This window comes from Anabrus simplex, chromosome 7 (genome assembly GCF_040414725.1).
Source record: "Anabrus simplex isolate iqAnaSimp1 chromosome 7, ASM4041472v1, whole genome shotgun sequence".
Taxonomy (NCBI): domain Eukaryota; kingdom Metazoa; phylum Arthropoda; class Insecta; order Orthoptera; family Tettigoniidae; genus Anabrus; species Anabrus simplex.
In genome coordinates this window covers 10404550-10431121 of record NC_090271.1, presented here as the reverse complement: position 1 = coordinate 10431121, position 26572 = coordinate 10404550, and the positions used below count along the sequence as shown (strand labels likewise).

Below are 26572 nucleotides of genomic sequence, written 5' to 3'. Positions count from 1 at the left end.
GTTGTTGTATTCTCGAGGTCCGAAAGTTGTAATAACGGTAAAATAAGAAGGTATATTTTTCTTTATAAAAGTTGTTTTTCACGAAAGGGAGGTTTGAAAAAGTCTTGAAATATAAGAAAATGGATTGAGAGCAAAGAATTTATATATGTGGAGATAAGAGTGGTAGAAATGTTGAAGGCAAAAGGGAGCCTGGATTTTACGTAATACAGCCATGAGAAGGAGATGACAATGAATTTTTGAGACAGGCTATATTTGCCGAGGAAGGATTTTTGAGACAGGCTGTATATTAAATGTGAAATTTATGTGGCAGGTTGTAGATATTCCGCTAAAAATCCGAAAGCTGGGACCTGGAGAAGGTCGGTTCGAGTTAATTATTGTGTGAAGCACAGTAAATTGCAAATAGGATCCCAAGTGAAAAAACGATTTTGGTGAAAATGGTAACTCTTGGTAGTAAAAATCAAGTGACTAGTAACGTAAAGTCAGTAATGAATATTAGAATGATATGACCTCAAGAATAGAAGAGCATTTTGAATACACGGTTGGTGTTGTTTGACTGTAATGACTAGTTTCCACTTAGTAAAGTTCATAAATTACAAGGCGGTAATTTATCAGTAAATCGGAACATTTGTGAAATGAGATATTAGACGTTTTAAAGCGATATGTTTGGCTCTGTAGATCCATTGGGTTTTGTTTTACTGGATAGTCATGGATATGTATGTTTGGAAAATGACTGTAGGCGATCTGAGGGCCTCACCCTAAAATTATAGTATGGATCTCTGCGATGGTGATTATTATTTTTGGACGACATCCACTAAATGTTAGACATGTGTTGGAAGATATTATTATTTCCTAAACTTCATTGCGCATGCTGAGATCGTGTTTGAGTTGGGGGATTGTCCGCCACGCGATATTTATTTTCAATTTCACGTTCAGTTACAAGATAGAGACTTACTGCATTTTCCGACTTGCGTTCGTTCTGTGGCAAGAGTTGTTTCGTTGTGTGTTATTCGTTTCGACCAGATTTGCAGCTAAAGATATCAGAGTTTGTTGGAAATTACGATTTCGCCTGATATGCTAGGGGAAGCGTATACGACCCTGTTTCCGCCCGACAATAGATTTAGGAAGTCACATGTTATCCTAGGAGTATACTGATGATGAGACGTCCTAGTTCAAGCTCAACGAAAGAATTGGGAAGGTACGTGTACATAGAGGTTAGTGTTAGGGTGTACAGACATTAAGTAAGCCCGACGATAGGTCTGGGCAGTCAGCTGTACATACTCAAGTCTTAGATTAGATGTTTTTGCGAAGTGGCCTGGGCGATGGTAGCGTCTGCAGTAATATACGCAATGTAAAGAGTGTTAGATCGGTAATAACGAGGCCAAACTTGCATGTGGCCCTCAACAGCTGGAAGGTGTTTACCTAAGATTATGGAACCGCTATCAGCAAATGAGGGTTTTCCAATATTGGATACTGAGCTAACGGTGATTGAATATTTTACTGCAGTGCGCCATGCGTGTTGAGTTCAAATAACTTCGGTATTTTATTTTATGGACTTACTGTAATTGTTTTGTCGTTCTGACGTCCGTTTCGCTTTGATAGTGTGCATGTTGACGCTCAACGTATTAGTGCGAGACTTGAGTTACGAATGTGGATTCGATTTTCGTCAGCCAGTAATATATTTTATTTTCAATTTTTGTCGTTCTTTCATTTTTATACATAGTTAAGCTCGATCAATTGATAGTTTTGTAGGTAGTGTGTTGGGCCAAACAATAAGTAGATGGATCTGTGATGGTAGTCATCGTTGAGTAGGAAAGAATTCTGTAATTTGTGTATTTTTTTTGTGGACTTGTAATTTTATTAAGCGTAACGTAACCATCCATAACCTGAAAGTCGGTTTTATAATAATATTTTTCAAGTGATTTACCACTTTTTAATTAACTTCAGTGTTTGGCATTTCTTCTAAATGCATGATGAATAAGTGTTTCCTGCATTTCGCAGTTTTGTTCATTCAGAACGACATAACGTAAGATCGTCGCAGATCGTGTTGTTGTTGGTTCCCTCTGAACAGCTGTTTGGGTGATGCACGTTCAGCATCGGGATTATTTTATCACTTAAGGGTGTCATGAAATGACAAATACATGGTGGAATTTTGTTTTCAATTGTGAATGCTGCTGTTAACTTGTAGTGAACAACATGCTTTCCAAGAATATTTCACAACCTATCCAAAGCAACTGATAATCAATTTGGTTTGATTAAGGGTCCACTCGGCGGGTGTTCCGTATCCGAAAGGGTATTCGACTGGTGGATAACCTTAATTAAGGTAAGATCAGAGGCCAAATTTTCAAAATATTGAAAGGAAAAAAAAAGTTTGCATTATATAATTATTTGGACTTTTCTGAATATTTTGGTATACTATTTATCATAAAAATCTAATTATAAATATTTTATACAGATTTTTTAAAATTATGTGACATGACTGCAAATATGGCCTCTGGGCATCACACTGGAAAACTGTTCATCTACAGATTATTATTTGATCTAGAAGGCTGTGGTTTGGATTATTTCTTTGTGAATTGTTCTGCTATTTATTCCTTGGAGTTCTAGTGACTGTCCTTTGTTTATCTTAAGTTTGGGAGCACGACTTCGTCAACTGAAAAGCAAACCGCGTGACACAAAATTATCTGATGGCAAAAGCATAAAAAATGCTGGTAGGCTTACCGATATAGTCATAGATGAATTCCAGGAGTACTATGGAAAAGCTATCAGAGAAAATACCCATGATTTGGAATCAATGAAAGGGCTGTGTGGGCAACCTACTTCCATAGGTTGTCTACAGATAAGAACCCAGTTCACCACCTGCGCCCACCTGCACCAAACACATGGTGTAAGTACATAAAAGCACAGGCAGCTGGCACAATGAATGAGTTCCAGCATAAAAACTCCATTCCTGAGGCAGTAATGGAGGCAGAGAAACCAGTTTTCAGAGATTTAGCACACCCTAACTTACTAAAAAAGTGTCTTCATGGGCGGACACAGAATGTCAACGAGGCATTCAACAATATTATCTGGTCTCCAATACAAAAAAATAACTTTGTTGGCATAAAAACATTGAGGCTGGTTGTATCAGATGCTGTAATCACATTCAATGATGGCAATAAGGGTAGGATCAAGGTCCTCCATAAGCTGGGAGTGAAGATAAGACGTAACACGGAAAGAGCCCTGCTGCACCTTGACAAATTACGAGTGCACAAAGCTAAAATTGCGGCTGAACAAATGACTAAGGTGGCAAGAAAGAAGAGAAGAAGGAAGAAATTAGGTATCAGGGATGAAGAAGGAGGCTCAGACTATGAAGCAGGATGCTATTAGCAGTAGGGCATCAACAAACAATAGGCATGTTGACATCACGAAACTTTAACTCAGTTTTTCTCAGTTTAGTTTTTTCCCGCACATTTGTCCCATTTTCTCAGAAATGAGACACAACAGAAATATAATTTTTACACATATTATTCAATATAAGGTACTAAATATGTAGATCTACACTCAGCTGTATTTCACTGGTAGAACTCATTTTATGACGAGAAATATCTAAATATTTTCTTAAAAAATAATAACTATTTTAAAAAATACAGTTTTTTCCTAATCATCTGATCTGCTTGAATCTATATCAGTAAACTGTCACAGGTTCTATGTAAAACTGATGAAAACTACAGCTTTCTATCTTGAATAGTTCCTGAGATAAAGGGTCACCAATGTAGAATATTTAACATTGACGGTATAGGGCATTTAATCTTACCTTAAGAGTAAATCAGGCGTTCTACTCGTTGAAGGTCAGATTTTCCACGGATCGTGTGGATTAATTCTCAGTTATCGTTTGGATTAATAGGTGCCCGATTTTTCAGGTTTTCCTTTCACTTTTTTCAGTTTCGCCGTCCACTAATTTATGATATTCCTACTTTCACCGAAGCAAATTCTTCGACATTGTAAAAGAAAATATAGACGCTATCCAATGTGACTGCGTTGAAACATTTCATAATTAATAATTAATTGTTGATCAAGGATTTATATAAATAAAATATTTTTTTGTGCCATTAAGAATTTAATAAAAGTTAGTAAGCACATATTTGCTCCTCATTTCAAGTAGTTAGGCTCTCTTCTGAACCCCATAGTTTGGTTAAGATCATGACCGAATTTCTTCCCGCAACGACCCCAAGATTTAAGAGTTCAATACTGTTCTACTGTAGCAGCTGTGGCCGACCAACGATGGAATGGTAAGTCAAGGGTTCAATCCCAACAGTCAGATGTAATCTCAGGGTATCTCTTCACGTAAGAAAAATATTTAGGTATCTCTTCACGTAAGAAAAATATTTAATTTCTCTTCTAGGCTAGGCTTTATGTGAATTCAGAGAAAAAGGTAGGGATAGGTGATAATCACCGATGAACGTCTCCATCCTATCGCATACAAGTGTAAATTCATCACTTACCGCATAATTCTAATGCAAATCGCACGATAAACACCTTAAAAACTAAGTCAATCTACTCACAACTACTACAAATTATCACTCACTGTATAAGAAAATAATGAGAAAACATATTTATTAAACTAAGGAAAAATAATAAAGAATTGAGAACTCGTGTCATTATGAACTTTCACAATCGTTGATTAAAATCAATAATAATTCGTAAAATTCTACATTCTAACAAAATAATATGATATAATGAATTCACTATTTCTGAAATGAACTCAAGTTTCAATATTCATAATCATCTTTGAAGAACTAATTCAATCATTCACATCTATCACTGTATCACAATTACATCGTAGCAAAATGAAATTTGGAATTCCTCCTTATAATTGAATGGATGAAAACCATAACGGTATAAGTAGCATTTTGGTCATTCAGAGAAAAAGGCATTTAAACATGTCACCACTCATATAAAGCATGCTATTGTAATTATACCACCCATCACTGGAGCGCAGAATATTACCGCTATCACTTGTATCTCTTTGCTGGTGAAAGGATACATCCTCCCGGAGTTACATCCTGCACTTAACTCATATTTTTTAAAAATGTCCCTTATACCATTATGGTTTTCATCCATTCAATTTATAAAGTCTGAAATCGTGAAATCTGAATTCGTTAATACAGTATATCATTGGCGAAAAAATGTATTATGATGACTAACGTGCTAAGGTTTCCATCCCTATTGCCTCTTAAATCATGCCTCCTAATTTACTATCTTCTCATTTAAAATTATAACATGAATTATAAATCAACACGCAAAATATAAAATATTCCATCTCACTATTCTATCTAAATAATTCTTAATTTACTGCTATACGGCTCAATATGCATCCATTCGTTAAACTTATCTTTAATATATCATATGTGCAAGTAATTCAATAAGTATCTATATTATGATATCTCTGTACTATTTATATGCATCGCTTCTAATATCTATATTGGCTTAACACACCTCTCACTTCACATATGTTACAAGAATACGTCACAAGATACACATATTTTAATAGTGCAAAATGCAAACTCATGTCCTCATCCCAAGGTGGTGCAGCTCTTTTCAGGCACACCCCCATTGGAGGTGAGCTGCATGTACCATTTCAACCACATACCAGCCCTTCTGCCATTCTTAAATTTCTGGCAGTACCGAGAATCGAACCCGGGCCTCCGAGGACGGCAGCTAATAACCCTAACCGTTACACTACGGAGGCAGACATTTTAATATTAACAGCTGTACTTGACGTTACACCACCTCTCAAATCTCAACTATATGTGAATGTTCCCCATTCATACCTTATTTTATGTCACTCCCATGGTGTATCTCTTTCCTTGTGCTTGCATCGTCTAACTGATCCAATATATTCATATTTAGCATCTACCATCCATATATACGTCTCATAATCACCATAACGCACAATATCATACTCAAATCAATTCATATATCTTCTTTCTTCATTATAAAACCTTCAATTAATTCCATTTCATCTTTCTCAATACCATTTCTCATCATTCATAACCTCCTTCATAATAAATGCAATTACTAAGATGTAACATTCTTCTTTACGTAACTACTCCTTTAAATAGATCAATTCTCTACCAAAATTACGATGCTTAACCTTAAATATTGTGTTTGTGCATTTAACAACATTACTTTACAAGGAATAACTCGACTATATCTTTCACTTCCTCTCATCCGATCCACCTGTGACGTAATCATTGACTGAATGGTTTCGCAAGATCAGTAGATATTATTCACCATACAATAATCTTTGCATTCAGCTGTTAGATGACTTTTCTTCCTACCCGTATTCTCAATTACCTTGGTAATTCACTTATTTCATGCATAGCCATACTCCATAAGATATCAATCTAATTATACATTAACTTAACCCATTAACGCTTGAATTATTTTTTTCTAAATTTTATTTGTTTTTTACATTATTATGACTCTAAGTAACACAAACACACTGAAAAAGAAATTTTTAATGTTATTCATCACTCAGTTTTGAAAATATTTGCCGTTACCATATAGCAGCGCTAGGCGCTTCTACTATCTACTTATATTGGGTATCACTTTGATTAAAAATTTACACTCTGAATCATCAGCAGGCTACTATTCTACATTATGATTATTATTAAATGTAATACTACTAAAATTCAATAACAATTAGAACTTCACATTTGATATATTACACACATCATTTCTTTCTGTGTTTGTAAAACCACACGGTCTAGCCAGTATGAAAAGGAACAAAACAGTCGATGCACAATCCCACTCCACACTTCAAGCACATTGTCCTCACACTGGATTTACAGTTTTCATTAGCGCACCTTTTCCTCTTCTTTCCTTCTGTGTGCTGGACAAGGTGGTCAGTTTTATCAAGTCTTACAGAATCTGATATGCGGCCGCTAAGAGAGATCCGTGAAACTGCTGGTCTTCCAGCTCCTTTTGGTACATTCTGGCATCGCTGGAGATAGATTGTAGCTATTTCTCTTTTGAAATACAGCTGAGCAATTTTTTGTTTTCTCCCTTTATTGTATAAAATCCAGCTGTTTTGAACAGCCACATCTAGCATCCATGTGAACAAAGGCCAGTACCATTTTTTGCCTCATATCCCAGTGCGATAGCAGGCAACATTCTGATCCATCTGGTCAGTGCCTCCCATAAAGGTGTTGTATTTGGCGACCAGCCTTGGCCTTGAAATCATTACAGTTCACTTCTGCTGCTGTGAGTCTCTCTTCACTTGACTGACTTCTTGTGCACCACATGAAGAAGAGATCATTGTTACCAGGGAGCTATCCATCCACCAGACATAAAACAGTCCATCATTCTTCTCTAATGCTGTCTCATTAGTCCCACGATCTTTTTTGGAAAATATTTGCTTGTTTCCAGAGGACATCCTTTAGGAATTCAATTTTCTCGAACAGTACCAATGGCAGAATAGCCACAATACTTGAGAAATGAGAAAAGTCGTGCACTAGAAAATAAATTGTCCATGAAGAAGGTGTAGCTTAGTTCCCTTTTCTCATCTGGAACTTCCTCAAGGAAAACAAATAGGGGACTTGCAGCCCTACCAAATAACTTGTCATAGTCAGCATTAGATTTTGGTCCTTTACCCTGGTACAACTCAAAATTCACTAAATATATGTCCTTGGTGTTCAGGCTCCAGATCTTGTATCCAAATCTAATGGGCTAACCACGAATGAATTGCTTGCACCCATGGCGGCCAAAATATTTCACCATACATTCATCAAATGATAGATGTTCCTTGGGTATGAAATTATCAATACATCTCTTCTTTAACTTTTCCATTATAGGCCTTATTTTCCATGCCTTATCATTAGGGTCAATTCTAGAGTTGTCTGCAAAGTGCAGAAACCTACAGATTTGAAGAAATCGGTCTCTTCTCATTGACCGAGAAACTGCCAGGTTCTTCAAGTCATCATTCGAATCCCAGAAGTGCCTTTTAGAAGGCATGTTGTTGTAGCCACTAACATATAGAATGGCAATGAAGCAGCGTATTTCTTCTGCTGTTATCTTTGGGTCCTGATGATTCAAAAATAATGCATAGCGTCTGGTTTCCTCCACTAAATGTTCTATGAATTCGTCTATAAACAATTCAAAAATTTCAATTACTGACAAGTGTTCATATCCTGAATAATCTGGAAGGGGGAATGCAGTAGGTTTTTCAATGTCAAAATCAGCTCCTTTCTCCCATCGCGTGTTGGATGTTTCCCTCTCAGCGACCCATTTGATAACATTTTCAGATATTGGGGTGGATATAATTTCAGGTGAAGCTTCCGCTAGTGTGGGTGGCTGTACCGATGGGCTGTACTCGGTTTTGTCCACACCTATTCTTTCTTCGTTGGATAACTTTATTTCAGCATTAGCCAGTAATTGACGAGACATCAGGTTGTCAGCTAATCCACCTTCATCCTCATTTCCAGAATCCTCATCTGTGTCTATATTTGGTATTGGTGGTTCAATAAACACATCACCGTCAATATCATCATTGTAAATGATGTCCAGTGCTTCAGCAAGTGAAAACCTGCTCCTAAAACAATAAAGCAAAACATACCTTTTACTGAGTATAAACGCCTAGCGTTACCATATGGTAAACTTGAAATTCGGAAGCCATAACTTCCACATGTTTTGAGTAAAATCATTCGTTATGGTCATAGAATGTATATTACACTATACAAATAAGTATAACACCAAAAAATAATCCATGTAATAATTATAAGCTTATAAAAATGCACTTACTCGAAGCGGATGTCCATTTTTGCTGCACATTCAGCGATAGCAATTTTTGAACTGTCTGTATGTTATTATTGTAACAAACACGTCAATGGGCGCTACATTGTCGTAAGCACGGTTCCCTTATAGAGCGATAAGCAGAGGTACCAATCCTCCAGCACAACTGTTGGAAGTACAGTAACAGCTTTAATAATGTGTTACATGTGTTACCATATGGTAATGCTAGGCGTTAATGGGTTAATACAGTATTAGCAGCTTAAATGTAACACACTTCACTTCACTGTTTCACTTGCACTCTTAAATATTTCACACTTAGAATACTCTATTCTAATGCATATGCCTAGCTAAATTAAGAATTATAATACTTATGGCAAACACTTAGCTCATCTTTCATCATATCATCATTTGATGGCCAGGCAGGCATCTATTTTTTGGAAATGAGACATAGCTCTCATAGTGCATTGCCACTGCTGGTGGCTTCAAATAGCCTTTGCAGTGGCCTCCACAGTACGCACTAGCCTTGCGTCTTGGGTGGAGTGCTAAGTCCCAAATGACGAGCCTAACTTAGCACACGAGGGCGAAACGCAGGCAACCAAGAATGAGTTAGCTGGAAAATTTATAATGTCCAATAACGGACCATTATATTGGTATTATAAATTTACTCATTCAGGACAAATATTTTAGGTTCCCTATGAGAATCAACATCTACATCATATCAGTTGTCAGTTGCTCTCCTCCTGCTCGTCACATCGCTGGTTCATTGGCCATGGTTCGAGATTCGGTTGGATTCCTCATCTCATCTTAGCTAGGTTCAGCTGGTCGGATGATATCTCCCTCCAGGATGGTCCATCTGGATGCTTAGCAAGTCATCTTCTCGGAATAACTGCCAATATAATCAAATAATGTTGACAAGTAAATGTTCATTTTAAGTTTTTCTTATAGTAATATTTTTTTTTAAATTATTCTATTAGTCTTCTCTTGTGCTCTAGTTAACCAATTCTCTAAATCTGCGTAAGATCTTCCGTCTTGTCTTACGAAAATCTTCAATTTTAAATTATTTGTTTTCTAAAAATATTATTCCTTCCTTGATTTTTCTTCTGACGGAGTAATTCTCTCTTATCCTTTTCTTCTTTTACAACTTCCAATTAATGATTTCCGATGTATCGCTGATCTTGCGCCTCAGGTCTATCAGTGTACGTATTTAAATAAATTCTCATATATCCCGCTGTATCTATATTTTCCACAGTGTTTCTGCAGGTATTTTGCCGTGTTCTCTTAAATTATAATAGTTATTCTTCAAAACTTCTGCCATAATTTTTACAATTTCCTTTCTTCGACGAAGCAACAGCTATTTGCTTCCTCTCTTCTTGAGTTCAGTTTTTCAAGTCAATTTTTTCAATAATCTCTATTATTTTACTTGTTTTTTCTTTAAACAATTCCCCTGACATTGCTCTGTTCTGCACCGCCTTTGAAAGGTAGTTGTTCCAAGTTAATCAAGGCCTCCTATTGTATTCACATGTCAAGACTTTCTTGTATTTTCTCTTGAGTCCGAGTGGTCTATACCTTTCCTAGGCGCCATTTTGGAACACATCCGAAAATGCAACGGGGGCACAATATCAACACTTTGATTCAACCAGGGAAATTACTAAATTTAGTCGCAGAACTTGATCGGCAAAAAATTCTTATCCTTGCCCTGCAGAAAACTCGATTTACTGATGATGCCACCTTGGATTATAGATAGATAGATAAAAGCCTTTATTTTCTGTGGCGAAGTTAGGGCTCTTGCCCCTTTCTTACACTTAACCACACACATATTATTTGTTAATACAATGACACTGAAATACTAAGGACTACAAATAACACTAATTTCTAAGACAAAAAATATGAATATATACACGCAAAGATGACAGAAAGAAAAAGGAACTGCCTACATAATACAGATTTGAAAAAATACTCATTTCAATACACAACGAAAGAAACACAAATGTAAAAATACTAGTAAGCTTAATAACATTTTAAAATGAAATTCAGCTAATTGTATCCTTGCAATACTACATCTAAGTTAAACTCAGTTACTACTAGCTATGTTTAGGCTACTTCTACTTCGTAAATACAGTACGGATGTTTTTAATTTAATTTAAATTATCATATTAACCCAATATCTTATTTTAATGTACAATAATCTCATATCATTTTCACACACAATCACTCGTTCCACTCATACAGGTACCTTGCTGGAAGCACTTAACGAGGAACTGCTGGTAAGAGGTTTTAAATATTTTTTTGATTCAGCATCCTTGATGTCTTTGGGAAGAGCATTCCACCATCCCGAAGCGGTGATAGTAAATGATCGATGGTATGTGGTTGTTCGGTGGACAGGTATTTCTAGGAGCGAAACAGTATCATGGAGATGTAAAGAGTCAAGGTGATGAAAACTGCAGGAGAGATAAGCAGGGATGTCTTCCGAAAGTACCTGGTACATAAGAGTATTTGAATGTAGTTTACGCCTGTCGTCTAGTCGTAACCAAGATAATTGTTTATAATAGGGAGAAACTCGAGCGTCATACCGTAAATCCATAGCATATCTAAGACAAGCGTTTTGAGTGCGTTGTAGTTTTAAGCTTAATTCATTTGTTATATGCATAAAAATTACATCACAGTAGTCAAAAATGGGAAATGATAATGACTGAACAAGTTGAATTTTTAGTGATCGAGGGAATACATTTCTGAACCGTTTTAAGGGGTGCAAGCCACAATAAACTTTTTTACAGATATTCTTAACTTGCGCTGACCAGTTTAGAGTTTCCGTTATAATAACTCCAAGGTTAAAAACAGATTCACAATAAGGTATAAGAGTATTATTTAAAGTTATGGGAGAAATGCAGTTTTGTTTTAAAATGTGAAGATTCTTTGATGTACCAATGATAATGGCTTGCATTTTATGGGGGTTTAATTTATGGTTGTTTTTAATTGCATAGCCATTAATTTGCTCAAGGTCAACATTAACATTACATATTGCTTGTTGTATATGTCCGACTCGTTGGCTGAACGGTCAGCGTACTGGCCTTCGGTTCAGAGGGTCCCAGGTTCGATTCCCGGCCGGGTCGGGGATTTTAATCGTCTCTGATTAATTCTTCTAGCCCGGGGACTGGGTGTTTGTGTTTGTCCCAACACTTTCCTCTTCATATTCACACAACACACTACACTAATAACCACCACAGAAACACGCAATAGTGATTACATCCCTTCATATAGGGTTGGCGTCAGGAAGGGCATCCGGCCGTAAAACAGTGCCAAATCCACATGTGCGACACAGTTCGCACCCGCGACCCCACAGGTGTGGGAAAAAGCGGTAGAAAAAGAAAAGAAGATTGCTTGTTGTATATTATTAGTTCTAGTGTGGTAATAAATTTGCAGATCATCAGCATAATGATGGTACTTGCAGTGCTTAATTGATCTGGTGATATCATAAAGTGAACAGGAGAGGGCCAAGGACTGACCCTTGTGGGACACCAATATTTTTTGTTCGCCACATTGATTTATTATTATTTGCAACCACACACTGCCGGCGGTTTGTGAGGTAAGAATAGAAAAATTCCAACACTTTCTGGCTAAAGTTTAAGGACTGTAATTTGGGAAGAAGCAACCTAGGATCGACAGTATCAAATTCGCTACTGAAATCTCAAAGAGTAAGTATTGTCACTCATTTGTTGTCCATTGCATATCTAATGTTATCTGTCACTTTCAGCAGAGCTGTCATGGTACTATGTATTTTCTTAAAACCTGATTGGTAAGAGTCGAGTAAAGCATATTTATGTAAGTACGCAAGGATTTGCTCATGTACCAGGCGTTCCAGCACTTTGGACAGGAGTGGTAGGATAGAAACTGGTCGGTAATCTGAAGGAATACTGAGTCCATCCTTTTTCGGGATTGGGATGTCGAGGGCATCCTTCCACGCCGCAGGGAAAATTCCTTGGGTTAAACAGTAGTTAATAATGTGTGCTACGGTTGGCAGAATGGCGCCAATGATATATTTGTAGAAAGACAGAGGTATGCCATCGTGTCCAGCAGCATTTGATCTGAGAGAATACATAACTCGTTTTACGTCATTTATACCAACCTCTTTAAACACAAATGTATCTTGAATTGGCATAGAAGAAACATTATTATTATTATTATTATTATTATTACCAGTACTTGTACAGTTATTAATATTATTATTATTTGCTGTTACGGTGGATTCTGCCAAAGTGAAGTGTAAATTTAAGTCATCAAGGGATACATTCGGTGCCTGCTTTTATAACCTTCGACCTATACCCATCGTTCGTAATCGTTTCCATATTTCTGTCAAGTTCTTGCGTTTTGATACTTGACGTGTGTTTATATTTACTGTTTCTGATTAATTGTTTAACCCTGTTGCAGAGAACGTGGTAATTTTCAAAGTCATTAGCATTACCTGTTCGTTTAAACCTTCTGTACCATGAGTCACACTTTGCCATTTCTGATTTAATCTCACTAGTCAACCACGGAGAAGGTGGTCGACTTACCCGGATCTCTTTCTTGGGAGCAAATCTGTCATAGAGTTCTAACACCAGATCAGATAATTTATTTATTTTTACGTCAATATCATCCATGTGTCAAATATTGTTCCACGGCATATAATATGCTTCGTGTCGTATTCTTTCCTTGTCCAGATTTTCTATATCCCTATGTGTTATATATTTAGTTTCATATTTGGCATCTTTAATGAATAGTAGATATATATTATCATGGGTAGAAATACCTGGCACTGCAAGCTGTCCATGATTTAAATCTTTCTGAGGATTATTAGTAATGATCAAGTCAATCAAAGTATGAGTCGTCCGGTTTACTGTATGTAGATGATTAGTAGCATTTAGAGGTAGGATGTTTAGGTCTAAGCTAAAGAACATATTTTGTAAATGTAATGAGTCGTTTGTGGCAGTCAGCAGATTTGTATTAAAATCTTCCAGTATAATTATATTTTCGTACAGTGGAATTGACTTGGCTAAGCAAAGTTCAAGGTCCGATATATGTCTCACGTCTGGGGGTTTATAAACTACTCCAATCAGTACTTTTCGATTGTTAGCCGAAACTTCTACAAACATAAACTCTGGTCGACTGGGAATTGTCTGGTCCGAAGTAGCCACTATTTTGCTTTTGAGATCATTTTCGACAGTAAATAGCACACCCTCCCCCTATACGTTTTCTTCGGTATAGACGGTGTAAAGTCATGTTATTTAAGTCAACAAGGCCTGAGTTTAGTGAAGGTTGTAACCAAGTCTCAGTTACACATATGCAGTGCAAGGTATTACTATCATGCAAGAGGGATTGTATTTCGTCAATGTGAGCCATCAACGATTGCGTGTTAATATGACAACACTGTAGGGCTCGCCGATAGCTTGCAAGACTTTCTCTGAGAATGTTTCCCGCTGGTGCTGTTGAAGGGTAGGGTGAGAGGGGCGACTGGGGAGGGGGTGGGAGCGGGTCACTGACATCAAGCGCACTACAATCGGTAGAAATAACACTTCTATTGTGACTAGCCATTGTCTAGAAAATACTTCTTGCTTACTCACATTGTTTTCTCCACAAGTACTTCCAGGGGTACAATCACATTCACTCACATACATACATGCACATTTAATTAAAACTACAACATTACACGTTAATGGCATCTCAGAAATGAGCCCATATCAATGCTCACTCGTGTTTTACATTAAACTAACAAGTTGTACCATTGTAGTAACACACTTTTTGTCCATTATCACATAGCACAACAATGCGACCTTCCTGGCTCCAGACACAATTTAAGCCAAAGTGATCACTTGCATGATTTAAGATGTTTTTCCTGGTTCCCGTGAGCGATTCCGCCAGGAGAAGGTGCGTGCCTTTTAGCTGACGTTTAGCCCTCCAGATGCGGTCACGATCTTGGTACCGCAGGAACTTAATAATCAAAGGGCATTTACCCGTGGCAACTACATCAGCCGTTGTTCGCTTCAGAACACCTAGGCGATGGCAATGGCCAATGTCTGACATATTAATCTCGATATCCAGTTTTTCTTTAATAGTTGATAATACTTTATCGTACACGTTTTCACCTGGTGCTTCTGGGACGCCATGCAAAATTAAACTGTTTCAGCGGCTATATTGTTCCGCTTCGTCCATCCGTTCACTTTGCTCATCCAGCTTTTCCTCTATTTTTAAAATATTGTTTTTTTATGTCTTTCAGTTCACCGGATACTTTCTCTTGAAACGCACAGAACTCCCCTTCCAGCCGCTGTAGTTTCTCCTCCCGGTTGGCGCTGCTGGTCGCCTCCTTGAGTTGGGCGCGGAAATGCTGCATTGCATCTTCAATACCCGATACCTTTTGAACTACATCCCGTAGCGTCATGATCGTTGTCAGTCTTGGATGATGATTATTAAAACTATGGAGATTAGGTCGCGAATGGCACTTAGCTGCTGTTTATCTTCCAGATTTACGAGTTTGCCTTGACACACACTTTACACTATGACTGGGCTCTCCGCCATCTTGAAAGACCGTATATTCAAAAGTAAAACAGACCAAAAGATTCTAAATAGGGCCCCTTTATTTGGTATGAGCTTCGTAGTGCATAAAATTATACTGAACTCGATCTCAAGAAGTTAATTCCATCAACAATCGCATAAATGAGGATTCAGTGTGCCAATAAAAAAATATACATTAATAAATGCACACGCCCCTACAAATATAGACAACAAGAAGAACCCCCAAAACGTGGACAAATTTTGGAACAAACCTGAAAAGGTAATGTCAAAAATTCTAAAGGATGACGTCAAAATCCTCTTAGGCGATTTCAATGCACAAATCGGCCGAGAAAAGGAACACAGGAAAACTGTCGGACTCTACCCGGCGCACAAATTTACCAACAAAAACAGTTCAAGACACACTGAACTATGTCAACAGCGCAACCTTAAAATCATGCCCACATCACTCAGGAAGCATCCGAAGAAACAAAAAACTTGAAGGTCCGCCTCTGAATCCATTGGCGAATTTCAGATTGATCATGTAGCTATCTCATATCCACTACAGAAAGACGTACAAGTGATGTACAAGTGAGAAGAGGAGCAAACATAGACTCTGATCACATTCCGACAAGAGTTGAGGTAAAAAGAAAATCCAACAACAGAAATTTGACATAAAAAGGATTCCTGTTACGGATCTAAAAGACGCATGGGAAAATCAACCAGTAAAAACATGGGAAGAATTCCACACCAAAATCATACCGAAGGCACGAGAAATGGAACCCTTAAAAAGGAATACAAAACACCCCTGGTGGAACTCAACATGCAACGAAGCCCTAGAGAAAAGAAAATCTGCATTTCAGAAATACAATAGAAAATCCCAGAAAATTCAACGAGAATTTTATGAGACCAGAAAACAAGTATCCAAAACCATCAGGCAAGAAAACAGAAAGCACCTGAAAGTACAACTGGACTCAACTGAAGAAAGCTTTAGAAACCACAAAACAAGGGATTTCTACAGAACATTCACAGAAAAAAATCTGAGGATACATTCCACAGAACTTATGTTTCAGGAAACAAGACGGAAAATTGGCGCTTACTAATAAAAAAAAATGCCAAGAACTTGCACGGTACTTCTCAGAACTTCTTAACTGCCCCGAACCCACTTAAAGATTTCTTGAAGCATCCAGTTTCACTACCCAGAATCACCTCCACCAAACCAGGAAGAAATTCAGAACCACATTAAATGCCTAAAGAACAACAGAACCTCAGGAAGAGATGGGATTGTTGCAGAATTCCTTAAGAATCTTGTTCCAAATTCACTCAAAGAACTTACAGAAATCATACAGAAAATCTGGAAAAACTAAAAACTCCCCAAAGACTGGAAATGTACCTTGATTCACCCACTTCACAAAAAAGGAGACAAAACTGATGTCAACAGCTATAGGGGAATCTCCCTCTAAGTCGGCTACAAAATTTTCTCTGCATGCCTGTTGAAAAGAATACAAGGACAACTGGAGTATAAGATTGGTGAATATCAAGCTGGGTTCCGCCCTTATAGATCGTGCACTGAACAGATCTTCAACCTCAAAACTGCTCTAAAATTCAGGGACCTCAGAAACCTTCCAATCATCTGTACCTTCGTAGATTTCAAGAAGGCTTATGATTCAATTGATCGTCAATCTCTGTTCAGCATCCTGAAAGAACAGGGACTAGACTACAAAACTGAAAGCACAAACCCAGTACACATTGGGACACAGAAAAACAAGCCTTTTGTCCAGCGATGAAGTCACAGCAATTAAGCAAGTTGAAATTCTCCAAGAATGTGCCATAAAGGTCTGACTTCATATCTCCTTCCAGAATACTGAATTTTTCTGTTCAAAACTAGACATCCATAGACTCAATACAAAATACAGACAAATCAACAGAGTCCCTCACTTCAAATACCTGAGCGAAATCCTCAAACCAACTGGACAAGAGAAAATAGCCCAAAACAACTGTGTCCAAAAACTCAGAAGAGCATATGGGAGAACAAGAGAAATCTACAACAAAAAATGTATGTCTATCCACGTCAAGATTAAACATTATAATACTGTAATCAAACCCGAGGCTTTATGTGCAGGGGAAACGCTTCATAGAAAGGGCGAGCTGGAAAATATCCTAAAAGAAGAGCAAAAAATCATGAGGAAAATTTTAGGACCAAGAAGAAGGGTACCGCCTCCAAACCCGGAAATCCACAGAAAAATTATGTAATATTGCGGCAGACCTCAGGAAAAGAAGGCTAAAATTTTATGGACATGTTAAGAGGCTTCCAGAAACCAGACTAACCCACCAAGTTCTTGAAAGAGTTGATAAACTGAAGAATTTTCCTTGGATACAACAAACAAAAGAGGACATGAAGAATGCACAAATTCAACCTGAAGAAATTTTGAATTGAAATATATATAGAAAGAAAACAAGTGGGAAGTTACTCCAGAGAATAAAGTACCAAAAAGAGCAGGTATCAAGTGGACGGAAAAAAGGAAGAGGATCTTTAGTCAACAGATGAAAGCATCCTGGATCCTCCGCAAACAAAATCATAAATAAAGCTTCGTGTGTTCCGAAAGGGACCACTCACGCATAATAATAATAATAATAATAATAATAATAATAATAATAATAATAATAATAATAATAATAATAATAATAATAATAATAATAATAATAATAATACAGAGATGGGTTGAAGAGTAAATATTCATCCCACATGGAATCATATACAGTACTTTATCACAGCAGTCATTAAGGTTTGTTCAAAGAAATATTATCTGAAATAAGTGTAGGGTAAGTTACAGATGCCTAAAACAAAAGCATTAATTTCCTTAAATCATTTATGTATAAATAATATCACAATTTATTATAACCAGCTTTGAATACTGAGATGACAAATTATATACATCATGATAAGACATAGATGCAGACGTGCGTTTAGTTGGTTGCTCTTCTGAAAGTTCTAGAAAACATTATCTTATGCCACACAGATGAGGAGTCCAAGCACTCCCTCTGTTCTGGTGGGGACGAATTTTCGTAACTCGAAAAATTATCAAATTCAAGAAACCCTCCAAATTTTGAAATACTTGATAATAAAATGCTAAGTTACATATATTCTAATCCTGATGTATAGAATTGATTTTTCGCCTATTTGTTAATATTTGCGGGTGTTTTAGTTTTGGAATAAAAAACGACCTAAGTCTCTTACTAGCTTCTGAATATTACAAATATAAATTTCTTCTTGGAATATCTTTAACCACACCCGGGCGACTGGAGCGGGACATTGATGATGATGATGAATATCTTTATTTTCATATTAATTTCAGGAAAATTACAAAAAATGTATAATGGAAATACATTACCATAAACTAATCTACAAATTCTGAAATAAAAACTGCAGCTGAGAAAAATACATTTCATGCTGAGGTTTGCAATCTTAGTAACAAGTTGAGAGTAAGTACTTACAATTGTAGCCTGGATCTAATCATCTTCTCACAATAATTACTTCTTTATCACAATGAATTTACACATCAGAACTGATTTCACTAATTATATTATTTACACTATTCACACAGTTTGCATCTCATGCACTGTTTTTACACTTCTTGCAGGTAATAAGCACGGAAACATAGAGCTGCACAGAGAGTGACGACATCGCAGTCGCTGCACCTGTAGATTGTTTCATGCCTCTCTTCGTCAGACACACCACGCACCTCTTCACCTGTGCTGCCTTTTTCCCGATGGTGGATTCACATCAGGAAAATACCTACAGCTGAATCTTTCTGAGGGAGCAGCGGGAAGTGGTCTAAGTGAAAGGACAGGCGTAGCTTCAGCGGGTGTTGATCCTTTGTACTGTTCGAGGATTTTATCAATGAGGTGAATTCTGAAGTGCAGGTGATTGAATTTTCCTCCATATTGTCGGAAAATAATGAATGAATTGAATACCACAAGGTCCAGAAGATGCTGGAAAATGTTCTGGTCATCTGTTCCCTTACTGTAGAGTACATAATGGCGCACTGATTAAAAAGATCAACTCCCCCCATAGAATCATTGTAGATGATGCGAACTTCAGGTTTCCATTTAGTTTTGTCCTTTCCTCTGATAGAGACAGTTCACATTTCTGCATTGTCGATACTATCGAGCATGCAAACGCCTCTTGTCCTTCCATTTTAGAACCATGAGTTTTTTCAGCTTTTTACTCATAAGTTTCTTAGGGAGATTTTTCCGGTTGGTTCTTACTGTACCCACTGTGTCAGTATCGAGGTCATGTAGCAGGTCGTATAATTCAGGGCTGCTATAATAGTTTTCCATTCCTATCAGGTATCCTTGTTTCAGTAGATTATCTGCCAGAGTACACACAATTCTCGTCAGCTCGGAAGACTGTGATACATCAATGGTGTGGACTTCATTGTTGAGTTCTGTTGATTTTCCAGTGTACCGCAACATATTTCACATGTAAACCGTTTTCGCTTTGCAAATTTTGTAAGATCCCATTCCAAACCGGGACCTTTTCTTTGGAGGCGACCTTTCCTTAGAAGAAGGCTTTCATCTATGGATAGCTAGTCATCCGGGATGTAAGCCTCTTGAAACATTTTCACAAAGTTTGGGAGGTATCTGGCCATCGTAACCTCTTTTCCATCATGATCTCATAACTTATGGGTGTGACCAGCAACTTGTGCCCCCACCAGCGAGGTAACCCATACCACCCCAGCTGATCGGCAGTAAAACTGCACCACCCAAGGAAAAGGTCCAGTGCAAAAGAAAACAGGAAGCGTCACAATTCACTACACACCCAGAAACAAATGGAAAATACATAAACAGAGTAAAGTTACCTCCAGGTGGTAGAAACAACAACAAACCGGTGGATCAAGCTACCAACTGTCAGTGTGTCAATTATAGAGCAGAAAACAAGACAAATCTTCCTTTTTTTAAAGAAAAATATAATTCATAAAACTGAAAGAGAAATTAACAGATCAAATTACAGGTCATCCTCACAGTTTGTTTTACCAAGACAAAATATAGGTACCTGAACTAAATAAAATCAGTTTGAAATAGAATAAGAATAAAGAGGTCATTAAAATAACATCAAATTAGATTAAATTAACGTAACCTGACCTCACTAAATCCTCAGAAAAACTTCAATTAAATTCAAGCTGAACACCAAAGGTAAATTAACAGAATTATTTTAAAAACCACCGGTCGGCAAGAAATGAATAAAAGGAAATAAAATTGTACCATCAAGTTGAACAGAACACTTTAAATAAACAAAATTAGATTAGAAACCGCCGGTCGGCAAGAAATGATTTAAAAGAAAAGAAATGGTACAATCGTATCTTTAGTTTACCTTTGCAACAAACTCCAAATCCTTTTTCTTTAACAGAGGAAATAATTCACGATTTAGGAAAATGACACTTTGTAAGAGATAGAATATACCAACGTTCACAACTTCTCCGATATACTTTGAGAGATGGATACTCTCTTTCCAGTTTTACATCTTTTATAGGGTAACAAAAATACAGTGGGAGGTCCAGAACAGGATATCAAGTGCTTAGTTAAATACTCAAAGGGAAAAGAAAAACCACCACAATAAAACCCGAAAGGAAAGGGAATGAGCGTAAATGAGGGCCAAAAGAAACAATCACACCCAACACGGTTTCATAAAATAACAGAACAATCTTACGACAGGGCAGTCTCCCTATATTAAAATCATCACCATCACCTCCATCAAAAAACAATTCATATCACCAACGCAACCATAATTAATTGTTAAACCAGGGGAGAACCAATCCCGTTAGAGGACCAACAATGGAAGGAAAAATAGAGGGAAGTAAGCAACAAACTATCCCCAGACACACGAAAAAACCAAAAGAGAAAATAACGATATAAATAAAAGCAAAAGAAATTTAGAACAACCGGCATCGCACCAATAATCCTTACTGGAACTCCCATGTATTACCCCACTTTTAAACCTAAGATTATTTCAAAACAGCAGTAACATCATTACCTGGGGCAATAATAATAATAATAATAATAATAATAATAATAATAATAATAATAATAATAATAATAATAATAATAATAATAATAATAATTTCCCATTTCTTACTTTTCTTTACAATTTCGCCAGGTAACATAAATTCCATATCGAGAAAGATTACACACTAGGTGCATAAATAAACCAAACTAATACATTTTCAACCCGTTTTTGTTTGAAAAAATTCTTTAAATTTACATAAGAATGGTCCTCATAATTTTACGGCGCACATCACTTATTTTGGTGATTAAAGAGTTTCTTCGAAGAAATCACAGAAGTAGTTCACCGCCGATGAAAATGGCAATGTAAATAAGAAAGTTGACTTACAGTTTGGTTGCTCCAGCAGTAGAAATATTTTAAACACAGCCAGGCCATATTTAGCTTACCACACAAAGATCACAATTGCAGGAAAACAACAAATCTTACACTACGAGGATGAAAAAGAAGAATCTTCTGAGGGTGTGGAGCACAATCCTGCATCACTTAATACTATTATCCGAAGTCCATACCGCTACTCCGGTACATAACTTGGAAACAGATACACAAACGTCTTCTCTCCAGGATGGGACCACAGCGAATGCAAGGCTTCGCTTTCCTAGCTCTCTGGGGTCGAGGCTATTTCCAAAATGGCCGACTCAAAGCGCTGATTGGCCGGAGCAAGACCAAAGCGGGGAACCAGCAGAATGTTGCCACTCTGCTGAGAGGCGGCAGAAACAATCAGAGCTCACATGCGCTCACAGAATTAAACAACACAATTAATTGTGAGAACACAGTTTAAGCAGTAGAAAAATTGACACGAATTTCTATGCCGTAACAGGCTATCCCAAAGCTTGGATGGAGAGGAGACTAATACGAAACCTCGGTTTCACTTGTTACGAGAAAATAATGCCCCATCGTAGGTTTGTGGGTAATACCTTGAAGAAGCAAAAGTCTAAATAAAAGTTTTATTTCATCCTTATTTGTAGGAATGCAGTCTTTTTCCCTACTCCTCCATTTCATTTTGCCCTTCAGTGTTTTTCCATGAATTTTCTGTTAAGCATAAATATTAATTTGCTCAGCAATATACTGACAGATAGTATCGTCCATGAACAGTTCTTAAATATCCTCTGGAGTCTTTACATCCAAGAATTGTCCTTTTACTCCAGGAATGAATTTTACTGGAAATCTACTCCTTTTCTATCCATCTTCTACCCATCTAATAGGACCTGACATATCACTGCCGTTTGAGTCACTGTCGTTACCCAAGATGACCATTCGATTCACTGTGATAACATCAGAATGCCGTCCTGTACCACTTGTGCCTCCTCCTCCAGAGAATGAATTATCTTCACCACCTGAATGGAAGTCAATGAAGTCATCATCCTTGTCGCTAAACTCCAATATTTCATGTACAAGCGAGCACATGCTCTAATCACATAATTCAACTCGATGTCGTTTAGAAGACATTATTATGACTGAAAAGTACTCCCACGAAACAACAGAAGTGCAAAGTATCTATAAATTCAAATTCACTTTTTGCCCATAATTACTCCTTTTCACACTGATATACTATGTAGTTCCCAGACTAGTAAAACACTAAAGCATACGAGTAAGCACATAGAAAGAACACAACTGATTACTTCAAGTATGAGGCGAACACATAGTGTGCTTTTGCACAGAAGTGAATTTTGGTGTTTCTATCAAGCGGAAGTACTTACTAAAAATACCACTTGACACGGGCATGCAGATAATGAGGACTGAATTTCATAACTCCGGCTAGACTCAGAGTCAAGGAAAAAAAAAAAAAAAAACAGCAGCGTACGGCTGAAGTTGTTCTCCCCACCTGGCTGGTTATTTCCTTGACAGACATAAGCTGTGCTCCCCAGTATACGTGTTTAAGAAAATTTCAAGAAATACAGAGGGGTATTGCAGCTCCTCAACTGTTTTTCAGTCTCTTTCAATTACTTCGTATTAAAACTTGATCCCGATTTACAGTTTATCAGCGTTTCTAGTGCTCTATTGCTCACAGAAATAAGTAAAGGAGAACAGTCCTTACCATGACCACTGAAGTGTAAAAGCTATCACATGACAAACTAAAATCTAGCATATAATTAAAAGTTCAATAAAATGTACTCACTTTCCTAACGCAATGAAGGGGAAGATGGCTACATAATAAGCAACACAAACAATAGAAATCATCCAGAATATTGCTGGGAAATCTTTAACATCAGTTATATGAACAACTTCTCCATCCTGCGCTGGTTTCCTTTTAAGGATACGCTCAGCTCGTTTGTCCATGTAGGCTAATATTAACGCACACACCAAAGACATTACACATGTGGCAGAAGCTGAAACAAAAATATATCATTAGAGATTGGTAAAAAGTGAAGGACAGACTACGTTAGTCATATTGTAGAAAAGATATCTCTTCGCACAGCACCTTAACTCAGGAAAGACATGTGGTACCACATGGTATCAACGAGTACTACTATAGATTTTATCCTCATTATCAAAAAGGACACCATAATTTTTCATTACACATCGAATGAAAGACAAAACAGTGAGCGTGTGTGTTGCATGTGACATATAGCCTAATCAAACATGCTCTGAAATGGTGTGGTCTTTATATGAAGCAACCATGACTGTTCGTTTCAGATAAGTAACATTACTGACTGAACAAGGTGTATAAAACTTTTTAATGCATGAAATGTGATTGTAATACTGTAGATTAAATTTATCAACACAGATAGGTCTTATGGCGATGGTGGGAAAGGAAAGGCCTACGAGAAGAAAGCGGCCGTGGCCTTAATTAAGGTACAGCATGGTGCAAAAATGGGAAATGACAGAAAATCATCTTCAGGGCTGCCGACAGTGGGGTACGAACCCAGTATCTCCCGGAAGCAACCTCATGGCTGTGCGCCCCTAACCACAAGGCTAACTCACCCATGTGTAGATTAAAGAAATGTCAGAAATACCAATGAATCCTGCAACTTCCCATTAACTTGATCTGGGAGGAAAATAAATTTTCTGTTACCATACGGTACCGCACACCTTTACAGTAGGAAACCTGCAACTTTTACAGTTTGTCCATAAAATTTATGGAAAGAGTGCGTTTTATGATTTTACATACCAAGATCCTCTTTAAAATTTGCACCAGAACAAGCTTCCGCATGCTGCCGATACACGCTGTGTGACCAGCGAATATTCGATACATCGCTCTGATTTATATTCATCCGATCGTTACAGTCTTCGACTGGGAATCCCAGTCAATCGATATCAATTTGCTTGTGATGAAAGAGACCGACTCTCGGACAACTTTATATTAAAATTATAAAATTCTTTTATTTACAACCACCTATTAATGTTGCAGTATGCGCCATTTCGTTTAGGACATGCGTTGTTTTTGTGCGACCATATCCCTACTTTTTTGTGATTCGTGACGTAGCTCCTGCACCTATTAACAGGTGGTTGTAAATAAAAGAATTTTATAATTTTAATATATCATCTTCAATACGGTTCCATTATGAGATTAACTGCATGTATCTTGGATAACCGTACGCTTGTTCTTTGCATTGATTCATCCAATAATAACACATACCGTCCTGTATAAAAATTGTTCTTTTGTTCTTGACCAAGAATTACAAAGCACAGGTTATGTTGCAGTTATGAAAAAAAAAAAAAAAAAAACAACATGTGAATTAGGCTCATCGTTTAATTTGCTTCATATTTATTGGCATGTATTGCGAAACTGATTATGCAGTTATGGAGTAACGTGAATTGTGTTTGTTGCTTATTTTGTCTTATGATCGTTGTTTATCGGTAATCAAGAGTAAATGTACGAAAAAACATTATCATCAGCTATTTAGGGAAACCTATTCTTTGAGTTTGCCATGTACACTGAAATCTGCATTTTGTATTGTGTGCTCTTGTGGCCAAAAAGTGTGTTTAACATCTCGGTAATTTGAAATCTAAGGAAGAAAATCAGAAAATTACCAAACTCTTTTACCAAAGCTGGAGATAATGTTTACGATGTAATAAAGGCCGAGTGCTTGTTTACTTCTTTTTTAGTGGAACACAACCTTCCATTGAGTGCAAATGAACGTGCAGGAGCTACGTCACGAATCACAAAAAAATTGGGTTGTGGTCGCACAAAAACAGCGCATGTCCTAAACGAAATGGCGCATACTGCAACATTGTTACTTGTTTACAGAATACTCCATTTTCTTTGTCGTCAGATGGTAGTAATGATACAGATTCCAAATTGTATCCGATAGTGGTTACTTTTTATGATGCTGTTTTATCGGTACCAGCTCAACAGGGCACAACATAGGAAAGCTGCTATTAAATAAAGTGCAAATTAACAACTGTCTGGCATTCTGTTCTGACAATGCTCCTAGTATGATTGAACAGAAAAATGGAGTTCAAGCAGTTTTGAAAGAAGCTCATCAGGATATTTTTGGTATTGGTTGCAGCTGCCATCTAATGAACTTAGCTGCTGCAACTTTACCCGTTAGAACTGATGAGATTCTTCTTGATATTTTCTATTACTTGGAGAAGAGTGCCAAAAGAAAAGAACGTCTTCAGAAATTTTGAAGTATGCATGGAAAAGAAAGTTGTTGAAGCATGTGTGCACAGGTGCCAGGTGTTTAGACAGATTGTTAGATCAGTGGGATCCACTTCTTTCATTTTTTAAGGATTTCTGCCAATTTATCTTTTTTATTATTCCCAAAGGACACAGTAGATCTGATGACAAACAAATGAAGAGAATATGTGATTCTCCCTCCTCTTCATCTTCTGCCAAAAGAATGGCATGTACTTTCAAATGTGACTTACCTGTTCTCAAAAACGTGAATCCCACTACAATACCAATATAAAAGGTCCGTTATTGGACATTATAAATTTTCCAGCTAACTCATTCTTGGTTGCCAGCGTTTTGCCCTCATGTGCTAGGGTGGGCTCATCAGTTGGTACCTAGCACACCTACCAATACGCTGGCTTGTGCATACCGTGGAGGCCACTGCGTAGGCTAACTGGAGCCACCGGCAGTGCCAATGCACTAAGAGAGCTGGAAAATTTATAATGTCCAATAACGGACCTTTTATATTGGTATTATAAATTTACTCATTCGGGACAAATATTTCAGATTCCCTATGGGAATCAACATCTATATCATCTGATGGCCAAGCAGGCATCAATTTTTGATAATGAGACAAAGTCTCTTAGTGCATTGGTACT

At 37.2% G+C, this 26572-nt stretch overlaps 1 protein-coding gene across 1 annotated transcript in view; it reads right to left on the bottom strand.

Annotated features, from left to right (window-relative positions):
• LOC136876857 (lysosomal dipeptide transporter MFSD1) overlaps positions 1-26572 on the bottom strand; it is an 88290-nt gene that overhangs the window by 38637 nt on the left and 23081 nt on the right. The window contains exon 5 of the mRNA XM_067150613.2: positions 23475-23685. Coding sequence (XP_067006714.2) covers positions 23475-23685 — 211 coding nt within the window. The remainder of the gene's footprint in view (positions 1-23474; positions 23686-26572) is intronic.